At 39.0% G+C, this 17,875-nt stretch overlaps 2 protein-coding genes across 2 annotated transcripts in view; one reads left to right on the forward strand and one right to left on the reverse strand.

The window, feature by feature from the left end:
• The window catches only part of col4a6 (collagen, type IV, alpha 6), a 542,265-nt gene that overhangs the window by 336,626 nt on the left and 187,764 nt on the right, over window positions 1-17,875 (forward strand). The window contains exon 28 of the mRNA XM_028815433.2: window positions 6,064-6,234. Within this exon, the coding sequence (XP_028671266.1) occupies window positions 6,064-6,234 (171 nt within the window). The remainder of the gene's footprint in view (window positions 1-6,063; window positions 6,235-17,875) is intronic.
• The window catches only part of LOC127529743 (craniofacial development protein 2-like), a 928,907-nt gene that overhangs the window by 258,607 nt on the left and 652,425 nt on the right, over window positions 1-17,875 (reverse strand). The gene's annotated exons all lie outside the window — the stretch shown is intronic.

Raw genomic sequence — 17,875 nt, forward strand, 5'->3', positions numbered from 1 at the left:
ATGTTCATTTCTAATACTTGGTTGAAAACACTTTGCTGGCAATGACAGCCTGAAGTCTTGAACTCATGGACATCACCAGATGCTTGGTTTCCTCCTTTTTAATGCCCTGCCAGGCCTTTACTGCACTGCTTTCAGTTGCTGTTTGTTTGTGGGCCTTTCTGTCTGAAGTTTGGTCTTCAACAAGTGAAATGCATGCTCAATTGGGTTAAGATCAGGTGACTAACTTGGCCATTCGAGAATTTTTCACTTCTTTGCTTTAATAAACTCCTGTGTTGCTTTGGCTGTATATTTTGGGTCATTGTCCATCTGTATCATGAAACGCCACCCAATCAATTTGACTGCATTTAGCTGGATTTGAGCAGACAGTACGTCTCTGAACACCTCAGAATTCATTCGGCTGCTTCTGTCCTGTGTCACATCATCAATAAACACTAGTGTCCCAGTGCCACTGGCAGCCATGCACGCCCAAGCCATCCCACTGCCTCCACCGTGTTTTACAGATGATATGGTATGCTTTGGATAATGAGCTGTTCCACGCCTTCTCCATACTTTTTTCTTGCCATCATTCTGGTAGAGGTTGATCTTGGTTTCATCTGTCCAAAGAATGTTCTTCCAGAACTGCGCTAGCTTTTTTAGATGTTCTTTAGCAAAGTCCAATCTAGCCTTTCTATTCTTGAGGCTTATGAGTGGCTTGCACCTTGCAGTGCACCCTCTGTATTTACTTTCATGCAGTCTTCTCTTTATGGTAGACTTGGATATTGATATGCCTACCCCCTGGAGAGTGTTGTTCACTTTGTTGGTTGTTGTGAAGGGGTTTCTCTTCACCATGGAAATGATTCTGCGATCATCCACCACTGTTGTCTTCCATGGACGTCCATGTCTTTTTGCGTTTCTGAGTTCACCAGTGCTTGCTTTCTTTCTCAGGATGTACCAAACTGTAGATTTTGCCACTCTTAATATTGTAGCAATTTCTCGGATGGGTTTTGTCTGTTTTCGCAGCTTACGGATGGCTTCTTTCACCTGAATGGATAGCTCCTTTGACCGCATGTTGTCTGTGCACAGAAAAATCTTCCACATGCAAGCACCACATCTCAAATCAACTCCAGGCGCCTTTTATCTGTTTAATTGATAATGACATAACGACGGACTTGCCCATGAAATAGCCTTTGAGTAATTTGTCCAATTACTTCTGAGCCCCTGAAATGAGGGATTGTATTCAAAAAATGCTTTAGTTGCCTCACATTTTTATGCAATCGTTTTGTTCACCCCACTGAATTAAAGCTGAAAGTCTGCACTTCAACTGCATCTGAGTTGTTTCATTTAAAATTAATTGTGGTAATGTACAGAACCAAAATTAGAAAAAAGTTGTCTCTGTCCAAATATTTATGGACCCAACTGTATATGACTTAACATTCTATTAGCCTTCTAAATGACTTCTGAATACTCTCTGAAAGATGACAGCTATGAGTCTATTGTGAATCCTAAATTCTTTCGATTTTCAGACCTTCCACTATGTATTTAAACATTTTTACTTCCTATGTGTAATATTTTACCTTTACTTACATTAAATGTCATCAGCCACAAACCTTGCCAAGCATGTATGCTGTCTAATTTCCTCTTAAACTACTTCTAGATGATCTGATCTGTCAATCCTCCTAGCTTGATATCATCTGCAAACTTAACCAGCTTGTTATTTATATTCCTCTACAAATCATTTATATATATATATATATATATATATATATATATATATATATATATATATATATATATATATATATATATATATATATATATATATACAGAATATAAAATAGCAGCGGCCCTAGCACTGACCCTTAAGGGACACCACTCTTAACATCACATAATTCTAATAAGGTTCTCTGCACCACTACCCTTTCCTTCCAGTGTATGAGCTAATTTTGCACACATCTACTCACTACATTCTGAACCCCCCACTTTTTTAGTTTGATGCCCAGCCTCTCATGTAATACTTTATCAAATGCTTTCTGAATGTCAAGATAAATAATATCATATGATTATATCCTTTTGTTGCCTCCTCATAGAACTCCAGCAAAACATGACCTCCCTGAAACCATGCTGATTGTTCAGTAAAACTCCTGTTCCTGCATTACTGTATGCTGACTGTTCTTTTACTAATAAAATACTCAAAGAATCTCTTTGGGTCATCTTTTGCCTTATCTGCCATATTCCTCTCTAACTGCCTTTCAGCCTCCCTAATATCCTTCATAATGGTTAACTTCATGAGATCTCATTCACTCTATGATTCATATTCAAGTTATTAGCCTTATTTACCATATACAGCTGATTTTTCCTTTGTAGCTGCTTTTTTAACTCCTTATTAACCCACTATGGAGAGTTTTTTTTAATTTTCTGCAAATTCCAAAATGTGGGATGTACCTGTCCTGTATTATATGTAAAACATTTTAAACCTGTTCCACTGCTCCTTATCTCGCTTTATTCCTTTTTAGATTTTGCTGCATCTGTTCAAAATTTACCCTGCACTCTTAAAAATAAAAGTACCACAACTGTTGTTCAGAGCAATGCCATAGGGAAACCATTTATGGTTCCCAAAAGAACCATCCACATGAAGCTTCAGGAAAGAACCTTTCATTTATTTAGATCCATAACAGACTTCATAAAGTAAATAACATAATAGATGGTAACAGACTTGTAAAATATCAATACATCACAGTTTTTAAAGGACTCTTGCTTAAATTAACACAGGCTAACTCCATGTTTTCTTAATTTGTTAACATCCTGCTAAGTAGCCTACCATGGTTTTATTTCTACATATTAGGAAGCACAAAGAACCAACTTCATATGGAGAGAACCTTTCTCAGAATGAAATGGTGCTTTGTCAAGCAATGGTTCTGTGAACCACACAACCCAGTAAAGAACCATAAAATGTCATTAAAAAAAACATTATTTTTTAAAGTGTAGTAAAGTTGAACATGACTGTTCTAGCCTTTGCATCCACACTCTTACAACACACTGAGAATAGCATTATTTTATGGTCACATTGACCGTAGCGGTTCAATCACCTCTACACCCTCAATTGTATCCTGATTATTACAATTATTAAACTGATCATTAAACACAGAGCTTCTTGTGTTTGATTGACATGGGCATGCTGACAAAGTAAATGTGTATTGAAGTTACTTTAGGTACAGGTGGAAGCTCCTGTCGCACTTTACACAACTGTTGTTATGGTTCTGCCTTTGTCCAGAAACGGCTCCATAAGCTTTATGACCTTAGTCTTGGAAAGTCTTTCTCCTGTGGGATGGCTGGAATCTTTTCCTGAATAAGGAGTGGCATTGCACATGCACTTTGTCAGCATGCCCATGTCAATCAAACACAGGAAGCTCTGCAGTCTACTAGTGACTTTATGCTGTAGGGAGATAAGTAAATAAATTAAGGTAAATAATATTCAATCTGGCTTTTATATAAGTAACATATAAAAGTTTTTTATATAAAGACCATCACAAAACATAGTCACAAACAGGACTTTGCATGATACATTGGCTAGCTCTGTAAGCCCAGCTATTTTGTTGAAGGACATGTGTGGGGCAGACTGACTGGCAGGATGATGCTTGAACTCTTGCTACATACAAACAAAAAGGTGCCATCTTTCACCTTTACACCTGGTGCAGGTGTGTTGCTCTTATATGTGAGTGGACGTTTCTCGTGGGTAGGGTTTCTGTTCCCTTTCTCTGATCTAGAACCCTCATTCTCATCTGAGTTCATCTCTGTTATAGCACGTCTGTATTTGAAAACTAACCGTGTCAGATTGGGGGGAGCATGAATGTGACTGAGAGAATAAAAGTGAATAATGAAACAAAATGCTAACTTTTACAAGTACCATAAATTTAAACCGGCTGTTACAGACTCAAATCAAATGTATATTTTTATTTTATAATAGTAATAATAATAGCCGCTCACTACTCAAAACAATTAAGTGCTTGAAAGACCCAGAATCGAATCTGGCACCTTTTGACTTGGAGACAGCAGTTCTTACCTCTACACCAGCCAAACAGACATATACTGTATGTGGGTGTGTATGTCATACCCTATCCACTTTCTTTTACTTTGGTTAAATTCTTGAAAAAAGCGCACTTGGTATATCTGTGTCTTTTGTGAAAGTGTTTATTTGATATTTGGACTTCAGTCTTCATACATTACACACTTCATGTCAGCATTTTGCCAATTATTATTAGAACATGAAAACGATTGTGTTCTAGTTATGTGTTCAACATTTCTTGCCTCAGATGTCCTGTCATCTTACAATTACACAGATCGTTGTAGACACAGAACACACATAAAATGTACTACGTATTCCAAATAACGATACAGTATTTACCCTATACAATTCAAGGCAGCTCTCACCCAGATAAACAGACTTGAGCTGGGAGAACTTGGTGTACGAATAAAGCTACGTTGGTGTGGGGATGGGATAGCCAGAGAATCGACACATTTGCAAAACAAAATATGCCAAAGAACAGGTGCAAAGGAATTTAAGGTGGCTCGGGATTACAAGTTTTTTCGTAGGCTTCAGGGATTCTAGTGTTAAGGACTTTCACAACTAGACTTGATGTTATTCAGAAGAATTAAGTGAACAGGAGTGGCAAACTTTGTTGGGCTGCATGGCCTGTTCTTGTCTAGATTGGTGTTATAATGTTTAATAAAGTAATTTAATATGATATAACATAGCATTTATAAACCCACTGGATCTAATTTAGTATTGCAAGGAGCTGGGACCTATCCCAGTAAGAGTGGGTAAGGTAGAAACCAACCTTAGTTAGGGCCCATTCATTCACATTCCCACCCTCTCTCAACTCACAATCATAATACAAAGGAAGTTTTCATATCGGCAATTAATCCAACCTTGATGTCTTAGGAATTGCATCAGGAAAAATGATGTACCCTGAAGAAAATTCACACTGGAGACAAGGGGAGAATGTTCAGACTCCATTAAGAGATAAACAGGTGTAGGAACTGCGTGGTGAAGCATGTTAAAGTCTGTGGCTGCTAGCAGGTTTTTGTTTTTCAAAAATGGTGCAGCTTGGTCTCCTTGGGTTTGTGCAGTTCAGTGATTTTTGATGTGGTGACTGGGGCTGATCATACTTGCACATGTGCGTGATTGGTTTTAGTCTCCTCATTGACTTTCTTTTATTCAAAACTGAGATGCTGCACCCATGGATGTATAAAGGAGAGCCCGAGCAGTACAGGGAAGGTTCAGAATGGTGAGAGAAAATCAAAGACACGGTAGGGAAGTGTAAGCGAGCGCTGTGGTGAAAAGGTATGTGGGTGGTGGCCCCATGGAGGAGCAAGTGGTTGGCATTCCAAGGGTGGATTGGTTTCCGTTAAACATCTGGAAGTAGTGGAACACAATCGGGTAGCCTCCTAGGATCTCACAGATGCCATTGATGGCATAAGAGGAAGACATATGGATGGCTTAGAAATCTGTAGCAGATGCTAATAGAGGAGCCCGCCTTGAGAACCCAGTGGAAGGGACCATAGCTGATAATGTCTCTGTCAGTTGGGAAGAGCCTATGTGGTGAGTTGTGGAGACGAGTAGAGAAGGATGCATTGGGCTGGAAGAAATGGAATATCTGCATGGTTTAAGGTGGTGCTTTTGAACTTATTTATTAGTGTTTTTAACCTCCACAAGAACACTTGTTTTTATTGGGGAATTATTTTTATGATGAACATTGACACTGTACATTAAGGATGGACACTGCTGTTTGAAAATAAAAGCACATTGCACTTTTTCATCATCTTCTTGCTGACTATCTGTGTCCTCATTTGCCCTGCTCATCCCGGTCATGTTATTGACAGTTCCGGGTTCAAGTGTTACCAAGGATTGTGGAGCTGACTCAGTCTGTAACAAACTGTAAGACTGGGGAAAAATTCCTGAAGTTTTCATCTACATGTTTTTTTGTTTTGTTTTTTTTAAGTCAGTCAGAGTTTTTTAAGAATTATCTGTAGCTGCCTTTTACAACACAGTCTGCTTGTAACTAAACTGTTTATCTTTTTGCCCAGGATTTTCAGGTTTGAAGGGTTTAGCTGGGGACTATGGACCCCCTGGTCCAGCAGGCATGAAAGGTCTTCCAGGATTGACAGGTAGTCCGGGATCCCTGGGTCAGAGAGGTCCCCAGGGTATCTCTGGGCCCAAAGGTCAAGATGGACGACATGGAACTCCAGGTCGTAAAGGTAATTATATACTTTTTGGGAAGTTTATTAAACCTTGATTTATTGGCACCATCAAAATAGCCTAACAAATATAAACATTATTTATTGAGTTGCTCCTTTATGATGACTACTTGCCTAATATCCAGTAGTTTTTCCAGTTCAGAATAGTCTGAATTTGGTGAGTAATGGAGTCAAAAAGATGTCAAAGTGCTGCTCATGAATAGTTATTTCACCTTCTATACATCCTAAATTTATTACAAATTTATGTGCGGCAGATCTCTGCTCTGAGTACATTTTTAAATATTTACCTGGGTTGAGATGGGGTGGCTGAGGATGGAAATTAAGTAAGTTGAATTTACGGTCTTGTTTGCAATGTCTCATTCGCCTAAAAATGGGTTCCATGCTGTAATATACTACCCCTTGCTGGCAAGGAGGTAAGATCAATGATACTATACAACTTACTCACACAAAGAGACTCAGTGTGTACCACAAAAACACATCACGCAAAACAGTACGGTTCAAATTGAAACATAACCCAGTAAGCACAAACATGTCATTCTGTTAAACTCAATGCTGTTCTAATACTTGTTGATTATGGTTCTGGATAGTGGCAATATTTTGGTTACACATGCAAGCAAGAATTTCATTGCACTAAGTGTACATAATGACAGTAAAGTTAAACATCTAACACCAAACATAATAGAAAAGGCTTTTTAAATTGTGGAAATTGATTTGAAATACTCCGTTATCTCCACAGTAAGACTGGGAATACTCAATTATTATACACAAAATATGGTAAAGCATTGTTTAATCTTATATCTGAGTGATTCCCTGTTAGAAGTCCTTATGTTTGTAGCAGGGCTGTCAGTGAATAATTGAAAGTGGAATATTTCATATTTAAAATATGTCATCTTTATAGATACAGGTTTGCATTTAAAATTCTGTAGGCCATTAAAAATACATCTTTTTTTAGAACTTTAACCTTTTGTTGCTTTGCTGCAATCTTTGCAATATGAAGAAAAAGACTGATGTTGTGTGGGACAGAAAGACTTACAATCTTATTTTGCAGAGTTCCATGGTATTTGACTTTCATGACAGTGCTGTCTAATTGCTTGTTTCATATCAAGTTACTTCTTTTATATAATACAATGAAAACCAGAAAGAACACAAACATGCTTCTTAAAAGTGAACAAAACATTTTCTTTGTAACCTGTGCGCCAGTACTAAAGTTGGTTTCTCAAAACACCTACAGCAACATAGAAGGAATGCATTTTCTTTTCTTTCACATTTCTCTGGTGTTTAATGCTTGTGTTTCATACACCTCTTCACCAGGACCTTCTTGTTTTTTTAGTGAAAAAGAAAACTCATTTTTGTATTTGACTGTCACTTCCAATCAGTGACAAGTTATTACAGGATTTCAAAAGAGAATTTTTTCCAAATAACATATGATTATCATGATTTTGAGACTTTTTTCTGCATAGTCCTGAGTTTATTGCTGCATGCAATTAATGTGTTTAATTTCTAGAATTTTTGTGTATATTGTGGCGAGCGGCTGGGAGTGGTACCCAGCTGGGATGCCTGGAAGGATTGTAGGAGGGACTATGCCTCCTCCAGACCACCAGGGGGCGACCACCCTGGTGGCTATGGAGACCAAGGGAAAGGAGGATGGAAGCTCATCCCTATAGGGGCCCGTGGTCACCGCCAGGGGTCGCCCAGATGCCTGTAGGTGTGTGGCGGAAGTGCCGGGGGGAAGAAGACCAGGGACACCCGCAGTGCTTCCGGGTACACAGCTGGCTCTTCCGCCACACCAGGGAGTGCCGGCAGGAGCTCATTGGGAGGCACCTGGAGCACGTCCGGGTGAAGATAAAAGGGGCCGCCTCCCTCCATTCGAGGGCTGGAGTCAGTTGGAAGAGGACGTGGAGGTGGTCAAAAGAGAGAGAGGCATTGGAAAGGCCTGGACTTAAGGGTGATTGGTGCTGGGGCACTGGGTTGTGTGTGCATAGTACTTGTAAATAGTAGTTCAAATATGAATAGACGTGTGTTGGTGCTTGAACCTTTGGTGTCCGCATGTCTGTGTCCGGGCCATAACCCACAATATATATATTATATTTGTTGTTACTTTTTTATTTATTCTCATCAAATGTTACATATCTACATGGGAAATTAATATGGGTAATATGTTTTTAATAATTCTGATTAAAATACACTGTCAAAATATATTAATGAACAAACTGAGACACATTCATGGGTAGGTATGGTGTCAAGGAGAGGAATGAAGAAGGTCAGAGGATAGTGGATTTTTCCAAAAGGATGGACATGGCTGTGGTGAATACATACTTTAAGAAGAGGGAAGAACATAGGGTTATGTACAAGAGTAGAGGAAGATGCACACAGGTAGCTTACATCCTATGCAGCAGAGTCAATCTGAAGGAGATTGAAGACTGCAAAGTGGTGGCAGGGGAAAGTGTAGTTAAGCAGCATAGGATGGTGGTCTGTAGTATGACGTTGCAGATCAAGAAGAGGAAGAGAGTGAGGGCAGAGCTAAGCATCAAATGGTGGAAGTTGAAAAGGACAATTGCAAGGTTGAGTTTAGGGAGAAGGTGAAACAAGCACTGGGTGGTAGTTTAGAATTAGCAGACAGTTGGGAAACTACATCAGATGTAGTAAGGGTGACAGAAAGAAGGGTGCTTAGCATGACAAATGGACAGAGGAAGGAGGAAAAGAAAACCTGGTGGTGGAATGGGGAAGTACAGGAGAATATAAAGAGAAAGAGGATGACAAAGAAAAAGTGGGATAGTCAGAGAGATGCAGAAAGTAGACAAGAGTACAAGGAGATAAGGCGCAAGGTGAACAGAGAGGTGGCGAAGGCTAAAGAAAAGGTGTATGTTGAGTTGTATGAGAGGTTGGACACTAAGGAGGGAGAAAAAGACCTGTACCGATTGGCTAGACAGAGGGACCGAGCTGGGAAAAATTTGCAGAAGGTTAGTGTAATAAAGGATAAAGATGGAAACGTACTCACAAGCGGGGAGGGTGTGTTGAGCAGATGGAAAGAGTACTTTGAGAGGCTGATGAATGAAGAGAACGAGAGAGAGAAGAAGTTGGAAGATGTGGAGATAGTGAATCAGGAAGTGCAACGGATTAGCAAGGAGGAAGTAAGGACAGCTATGAAGAGGATGAAGAATTGATCCAGATGACATACCTGTGGAAGCATGGATGTGTTTAGGAGAGATGGCAGTGGAGTTTTTAACCAGATTGTTTAATGGAATCTTGGAAAGTGAGAGGATGCATAAGGAGTGGCGAAGGAATGTATTGGTGCCGATATTTAAGAATAAGGGGGATGTGCGAGACTGTTGTAACTACAGGGGGATACAATTGATGAGCCACAGCATGAAGTTATGGGAAAGAGTAGTGGAAGCTAGGTTAAGAAGTGAGGTGATGATTAGTGAGCAGCAGTATTATTTCATGCCAAGAAAGAGCACCACAGATGCGATGTTTGCTCTGAGGGTGTTGATGGAGAAGTATAGAGAAGGCCAGAAGGAGTTGCATTGCATCTTTGTGGACCTGGAGAAAGCATATGACAGGGTGCCTCGCGAGGAGTTCTGGTATTGTATGACGAAGTCAGGAGTGGTAGAGAAGCATTTAAGAGTTGTACAGGATATATACGAGGGAAGTGTGACAGTGGTGAGGTCTGCAGTAGGAGTGACGGATGCATTCAAGGTGGAGGTGGGATTACATCAGGGATCGGCTCTGAGCCCTTTCTTATTTGGAATGATGATGGACAGGTTGACAGACAAGATTAGACTGGAGTTCCCGTGGGCTGTGATGTTGGCTGATGACATTGTGATCTGTAGCGATAGTAGGGAGCAGGTTGAGGGGACTCTGGAGAGGTGGAGATATGCTCTAGAGAGGAAAGGAATGAAGATCAGTAGGAACAAGACAGAATACATGTATGTAAATGAGAGGGAGGTCAGTGGAATGGTGAGGATGCAAGGAGTAGAGCTGGCAAATGTGGATGAGTTTAAATATTTGGGACCAACAGTACAGAGTAAAGGGAATTGTGCAAGAGGTGATAAAGGGAGTGCAGGCAGGGTGAAATGTCAGGAGTGATTTGTGACAGACGGATATCAGCAAGAGTGAAAGGGAAGGTCTACAGGATGGTAGTGAGACCAGCTATGTTATATGAGTTGGAGACGGTGGCACTGACCTGAAAGCAGGAGACAGAGCTGGAGGTAGCAAAGTTAAAGATGCTAAGATTTGCATTGGTTGTGACGAGGATGGATAGGATTAGAAATGAGTACATTAGAGGGTCAGCTCAAGTTGGACGGTTGGTAGACAAAATCAGAGTGGCAAGATTGCGTTGGTTTGGACATGTGCAGAGGAGAGATGCTGAGTATATTGGGAGAAAGATGCTAAGGATAGAGCTGTCAGGCAAAGAGAAAAAGTGGAAGGCCTAAGAGAAGGTTTATGGATGTGGCGAGAGAGAACATTCAGGTGATGGGTGTAACAGAACAAGATGCAGAGGACAGAAAGATATGGAAAAAGATGATCTGCTGTGGCAACTCCTAACGGGAGCGGTCGAAAGAAGAAGAAGAAAAAGAAGCGTTGTTAACGTCACACACTCTCTACTGACACAATGTCACAAAAAAAAAAGAAACAGCATAGCCCATGCAAACTCATAGCCTCCTTGATTTTTGACCTTATGATTAATGGTATCATAAAAATAAAGTAATTTTAAGAAGATGACAAGTCTGCTATAGTCAGTTCAGTAAACGTTCCATTTAAAATGTTTGCATATACAGAATATAAAACAGAATCTCAATGAAGCGGGACTCGTGAGTATTAACTAATAATATGTGACACAGAAATTATAATTCATAATAACGGGAACAAGTAAAATCTACGACTTCCTAAAATGGACACTTTAAATGTAGGCATTTCAATAAATAATTTAGGAGGCTTGTGTGTACATTTCAATATCGATTTAAGAACTAAGTAAGCCACCTGTTGTACTAAACAGTAGCTCAAACAACACTTAACAGTAAATAACCTAACAACTAAATATAAGTTAATGAAACGAAAAAGCTGAGCAGCTAACAGTGAAGGTTCACACTGTCCTGCAGCATGTTTGGAAGGCACTGATTGACTGAAACTGTTTATAGCAAATTGTCCTAAGATGGAAGTGCTCTAGAGTGATCAGAAACGAAAAGACACATGTAGGCATGCTGGACAGTAGTTTGTTTTCCTACAATACAAATTCAGTACGACACCAGGGTCTCCAAACACTCAAATATGAAGCTTGTTACGTTTTACAGTGAAACAATATAATTAGGGGCGTATGCCCCTTCCCTCGATTGCTAGATTCGCTCGCTATTGGTCCAATGTGGATTTTTTTGTTAAATGGAGGAATAGAGAAAAAAAAACTTTTCATAAGAGGAGGATCGACGACACAAACCTCTGGTGTTTTGACTGAGAGAGAGTTGCAATACCATTGAACCACCTAATCGTGGTAATTAATGAGCTCCACACAATTGAACTACTAATACTGTTCTTACTGCAGCTGATGTAGACAATATATTTTGTTTAACATATGCTCATTAAATTGGTTTAATTGACATGAGAGTATCATTATTGTATTCTCCTATTGAAGACGAAAAAATTATATTTATAGAGATATACTATATGACGTACGGTTTTGAAGAAAATTAAGCATTGCATGAAAGGTTGCACGATTGATCTAATCTTTATATATATATATATATATATATATATATATATATATATATATATATATATATATAATCTACTGTATATATATATATATATATATACTGTATATATATATATATATATATATATATATATATATATATATATATATATATATATATATAATGTTGATATGACAATATATCTTTGACACTATCATCAAAGGGAATCACAGCAATCCACAATAACAATAATGAATTCTCAGCAACTACCTGAATTGTCATTTCACTTAGCTATATCAACTGAAATGTGTAGTGTCAATACAAATTATAAAATATAACTAGAGAGTTAAGTGTCAGATAGACTCTTAGAAATATAGATCTAAATGCCTTAGAGTGTGTTGAGACTTCACAAAGCCTCCTTTAACTGTTCATGTCTGCTCACTGCTTCGACCGCCTTGACGGTTCAGTAACCAGTGTGCATGTCTACTCTGTGTTTCAAACCGCGCTAAATGGTTCATTAACTAGTGTGCAAGTCTGCTCTGTGTTTCAAATGAGCTACCCAGAATTGTAAGGGGAAATAATTTGATGTGTGTTTTGTGTCTACAACAATCTGTTTAAACACATTGTTAAAACAGAAACGGTTTTCATGTTTTAGTAATAAATAACAAAATGTAGACATGAACTGTATAATGTGTGAAGGCTGATGGCCAAATATCAAATAAACACTTCCACAAAAGGTGCAAGTACAATATGCATTGCTAGCGGTAGCGGTAAGATCCGCTGATTTATAATCTGGAGGTTGTGAGTTCAAAACCAGCTCCCCAGCAAATTTACCATTTTGAGTAGTGAGCTGATCTTATTGTCATTATACCATAAAAACATACATTTGATTTGTGTCTGTAACAGCCAGTCTAAATTTATTGTACTTTATAGTGCTTTATTTTCACTTTTATTCTCTCAGTCACGATCATGATACGACACCCAGCCCCCGCCCCAGATCTGATGCGGTTACTTTTTACAGTATCTGAAACTGGGAATAACTGTAGATGTGAGTGGTGTTTTGAGACAATGGAACTTGAAATTCTCTGATCTGGATGGATAAAAGCTGACACACAAACGCTGATGAATCTGCTTGCTTCGTATCTCACCATCACTTGAATTCTTTTTTATTCAGTTTTATTGAGTGTTCCTGCTCACGCTGAATTAGTATGCACCTTATGGTCCATGATGTGAAAGCCGCACTGACAAAAAACAGAGACATATAGAGACAGTATATATGATATTTGGAATAACTCATTTTGTGACCTGTATAGTACATTTCGGAAAACATTGTGGCACTGATGCAACATTATTCATACTATTCATTTGCACGCCTTTTTGCGCTTGTAATTAGTGACCGCGTTTTTTTTTTTCAGTCTTGCCAGTGTCTACTTTTGGGTGCACGGTACTGTTTCTTTTGTACTCCAGGAAATGCAGTGGAAAGAATAATACAGAGAGGTCAGTTCCGTGCTATATGCAATCACCAGATTGAAATGTTAATAGTTCAAACACACCCAAGGACCGTCCTTTCTACATTTACAACATGTGTACCTGTTGCAATGTACACACTTCTCTCTGTCCTGTGGTTACTATTACACTGAAGGGACTGGGGAAACGCCGGTCTTGGAACAGAAGCTTGTTGATGTTGCATCCTCCTTTGATTTATCCATCGCCTTTTCTTGTAAGAAGCGACGAGGAGGCTGCTCTGCAAGGTGAGCCACGAACACTCTTCTCAGTGCCCCCCCATGCATGTATAGTACATGTGCGTTGAACACCGCCAAGTCAAGCTTGTTGTAGCACAAGCAACTGGCCATCTGTGTGTTCCTGCCGCACTGAATAAGTTCACGCCTTCTGGTGCACGATGTCAACACAGCACCAGAAAAAAAGAAAGAAACAAATATATGTGACATTTTGAAGAAATCATTTTATGACCTGAATAGTACCAATCAGAAAACATAATACTATTTGAAAACGAACAGTGTCAAATCAGCTGTAAATGATGTATGGCATTTGTAAAAGTTAGTTTTTTTTCAGTTCTATTCTCTCAGTCACGTTCACGCTCTCCCTCAAACCCCCCCCCCCCCCCTTCTGATCTGACTCTAACTAACAACGCTAGTATAAATTGACACCAGATCTGACGCTGTTCCACATTTCATTAATCAGTGCGCAGCGCTTTGAATCATTATTCATCGAGCTCCGTTTGAAGTACATATGGCATCAGCAGAGTTCAAAAACTCGACAGAATTGCCAGGCGAAATGAATGTTTGTAGATGATCAATACATTTTAATGATTGTGCCCAATAATACTTAGTGACAAGAAACAAAACTATAAATTATACATCATACAAATGCCAACTTGTAGAATGCATAATTCTGCAAAGAAGAGATTTATTAATACAGGTGATGATACCTAATATATAATATTCACTTCTCGAAAATATCCATTCTTGGCCTCGTGCAACATTTTCGTGCAACGCTCATATAGTGTATACTGTATCTATATATATTTTTTTTTTCGTCTTCATTAGGATAATACAATGATACTCTCGTGTCAGTGCCACCAATTTAACATACATACATACATTACAAACATACATTACATACGTCCACTCTTCTGACAACAGTAGTGGTGCAGCAGTAGTGTTGCTGCCCCATAATAAGGCATGCATGGGTTCAGGTCCCACATCCATCGAGTGTGAATTGTTACCTCAGAGTCTATTTTTGGTTTTTTTTTTTTCATTTAACAGAAAATTCCACTATGGACAGATAGTGAGCAAGTAGTGCTATCGAAGTGGGGTTGGATCGCCATAGGAGGCACACATCCCCAGTAAAGATATATCAAATGTAAATGAGCATCTTGTTTCATGTTTATAACAAAACAAATCATTTGAGTGAAGATTTCAACTGTTATTATGGTTGCTGATTGCAGTTTTAGGGTTTTAAATTTGTTGGGGGGGGGCTACTCGGTAAATGTGTTAGTGACTGGGATTGCGCCTCTATAACTGGAAGATTGGTTAGAAATGAGACAGACGGGACAACTATCATATTTGTTTCAGGAAATGTTTTATTATTGTACTGTGCTGTGACTAAGACAACTTTTTACTGATCGGCTCTTCAGACCTTGAACAATGTGTTCACGAGGGAGGAGTGCTGCTTGTAAAGACAGATGCTTTTTTCGACAGCATGTCCAGGTATGTTTATACCACTGCTTTTTGTTGCCTCAACACTGAAAAGGATCTTTAATGCCGACCTCTGTAAAAATCACCGGGTTCTCTTTTTACCACAAAGACGTCTACAGTGGCGGCTGTTTCTGTTTGAAAGACAATTGTAATTAGTTGTGCAGCACATGGATCACTTGATATATGCAATGTTCACCTTGGAGTGTCCCATGTGTGTCTTTGAGACAGTGTGCTGGTGAGTTATCTGCGGCATGTTTCTCAGCCGCTCTGATGTGCTCCATATTGACACCTTTGACAAATGTTTGGTGCAGCAGAGAAAATTCAGTCTGTGGGTTTGTCATCACATTATTCACTGACGGGATTCATGGACATCAAATGACAATGAATAGAACATAGATTAATGTAAATACGTGAGCTGCCTTCCATAATTAGTCATCACATTTTTATGGCAATTCTAAGTGGGGATGATTTCCGAACAGATCTCTTACACGACCTTTCCACAGTATCTCTCAAAATTATTTAGTTGAAATTGGTTATAAAAGTTTCATTCCTGATGATTTTTTTATTACTATTAATTTTGATGATTCTTTAATTCTGATTGAACTTAGACTTGCACTACGTGCAGAATTTGAAAAGCAGCCACCTTAGTCAGTTGAGCCACAATCAACTGTGACGGTGCCTTTTCTTCATAGCGAACTCGTTATTTTTGTGCTTCACAAAATATTGTAAAGTATTAATAAATGAAATATCTCAATACTTGATCGAATAATAACATTGGTTGATTTAAGGATTTCACCTTTTCTTTCTCAAATGTGCTTACCTATATCATGGCAAAGTACAGGAATAAACCTTTATTTTCCGTCTATTCCGTTTTAATTAAGCCAGAACAAAGAAAACATTTAAGGATAAATAACAAGGTTCATTTTCAATTGAATTTTTTTTTTTTTTTTAAACTACAGCTTTAGGGCCATGGAACCCCAAACGTCGTGCTATTAAATGTGATCTCAAGAAAAGATGAGGGTTAATAACAATATTAATAACAGGAGCAATAATAAAGATACAGTGGTAAAAGTGAATATTCATTGAAAGAGCTGGGGCTCCAAGAGTGATGCGTTTTATTTTGTTTAACTCTTACTATTGTATACAGTGATCCCTCGCTATATCGCGTTTCGCCTTTCGCGGCTTCACTCCATCGCGGATTTTATATGTAAGCATATTTAAATATATATCGCGGATTTTTTGCTGGTTCGCGGATTTCTGCCGACAATGGGTCTTTTAATTTCTGGTACATGCTTCCTCAGTTGGTTTGCCCAGTTGATTTCATACAAGGGACGCTATTGGCAGATGGCTGAGAAGCTACCCAGCTTACTTTCTCTCTCTCTCTCTCTCTCTCTTGTGCTGACATAGGGGCGTGTGAGCAGGGGGGCTGTTCGCACACCTAGACGATACGGACGTTTCTACCTTCTGTGTGCAGCTGCTTCCTGAAGGACATGCTGCACGGTGCTTCGCATACTTAAAAGCTCAAAGGGCACGTATTGATTTTTGACTTTGTTTTACTCTGGCTCTCTCTCTCTCTCTCTATTTCTCTGCTCCTGACGGAGGGGGTGTGAGCTGCCGCCTTCAACAGCTTTGTGCCCCGGTGCTTCGCATACTTAAAAGCAAACAGCCCTATTGATTTGTTTGCTTTACTCTCTGTCTTTCTGACAGACTCTGCTCCTGACGGGCACTCCTTTGAAGAGGAAAATATGTTTGCATTCTTTTAATTGTGAGACGGAACTGTCATCTCTGTCTTGTCATGGAGCACAGTTTAAACTTTTGAAAAAGAGACAAATGTTTGTTTGCAGTGTTTGAATAACGTTCCTGTCTCTCTACAACCTCCTGTGTTTCTGCGCAAATCTGTGACCCAAGCATGACAATATAAAAATAACCATATAAACATATGGTTTCTACTTCGCGGATTTTCTTATTTCGCGGGTGGCTCTGGAACGCAACCCTCGCGATGGAGGAGGGATTACTGTACTACATTCTGCCTATCGGTGTTAGTTATATACATATTTTTTTAGACATCAGACACTGGAAGCCGCTGACGAACACTTCTCTTCATTGTCAGTCTGTAGCAGCGAAAAAGTGAAAGCAATACAGTTTTAACAGACGTCATTGAAGTTGATCATGTGTTTGTGTAACATTAATGAAAATGGCCAGGAGGTGTCAGCTTCGAAGCTTCGATACGATTTCTGACAAAAATTATTCAAATGTTTCTATGCTTCTTGAGGCTTCACTCCGCCCATCGCTACCAAAAGCTTTATACACAGGATCTGTCTATTTATAATGAGACACAAGTGACACCCGACTTAAGATTGTCCTTAATGATACCCAATTAGTGGTTTTTGAAGGCACCTCATTTAAAGGCCTTCATGCAGATCATTTCCCTACCAAATCAAAGACACAACTGCAGTGTATTTATGGTTTTCTCCTAATAGGAATATTGAAATTACAGATTCAGCTTAATACGTGTGTGATTCAATTAATGAGGGTGGAGCATTCAATTATGCTCTTCAGCTTTTTTAATATTTAAAACAGAGTTCAGGAATTTGTGCATAAAATGTATGGAAATTAAAGAAAGAAAGTCAATTCAAACATCCATGTTCTGGATTTGCTCTTTTTAAGTTGGGGTTGTATGATACTTTTCAGTCCTTCATTACAAACATAACATCTGATCCTCAAAAAGTCCAATTC

Source organism: Erpetoichthys calabaricus, chromosome 12, assembly GCF_900747795.2.
Source record: "Erpetoichthys calabaricus chromosome 12, fErpCal1.3, whole genome shotgun sequence".
Classification (NCBI taxonomy): Eukaryota; Metazoa; Chordata; class Cladistia; order Polypteriformes; family Polypteridae; genus Erpetoichthys; species Erpetoichthys calabaricus.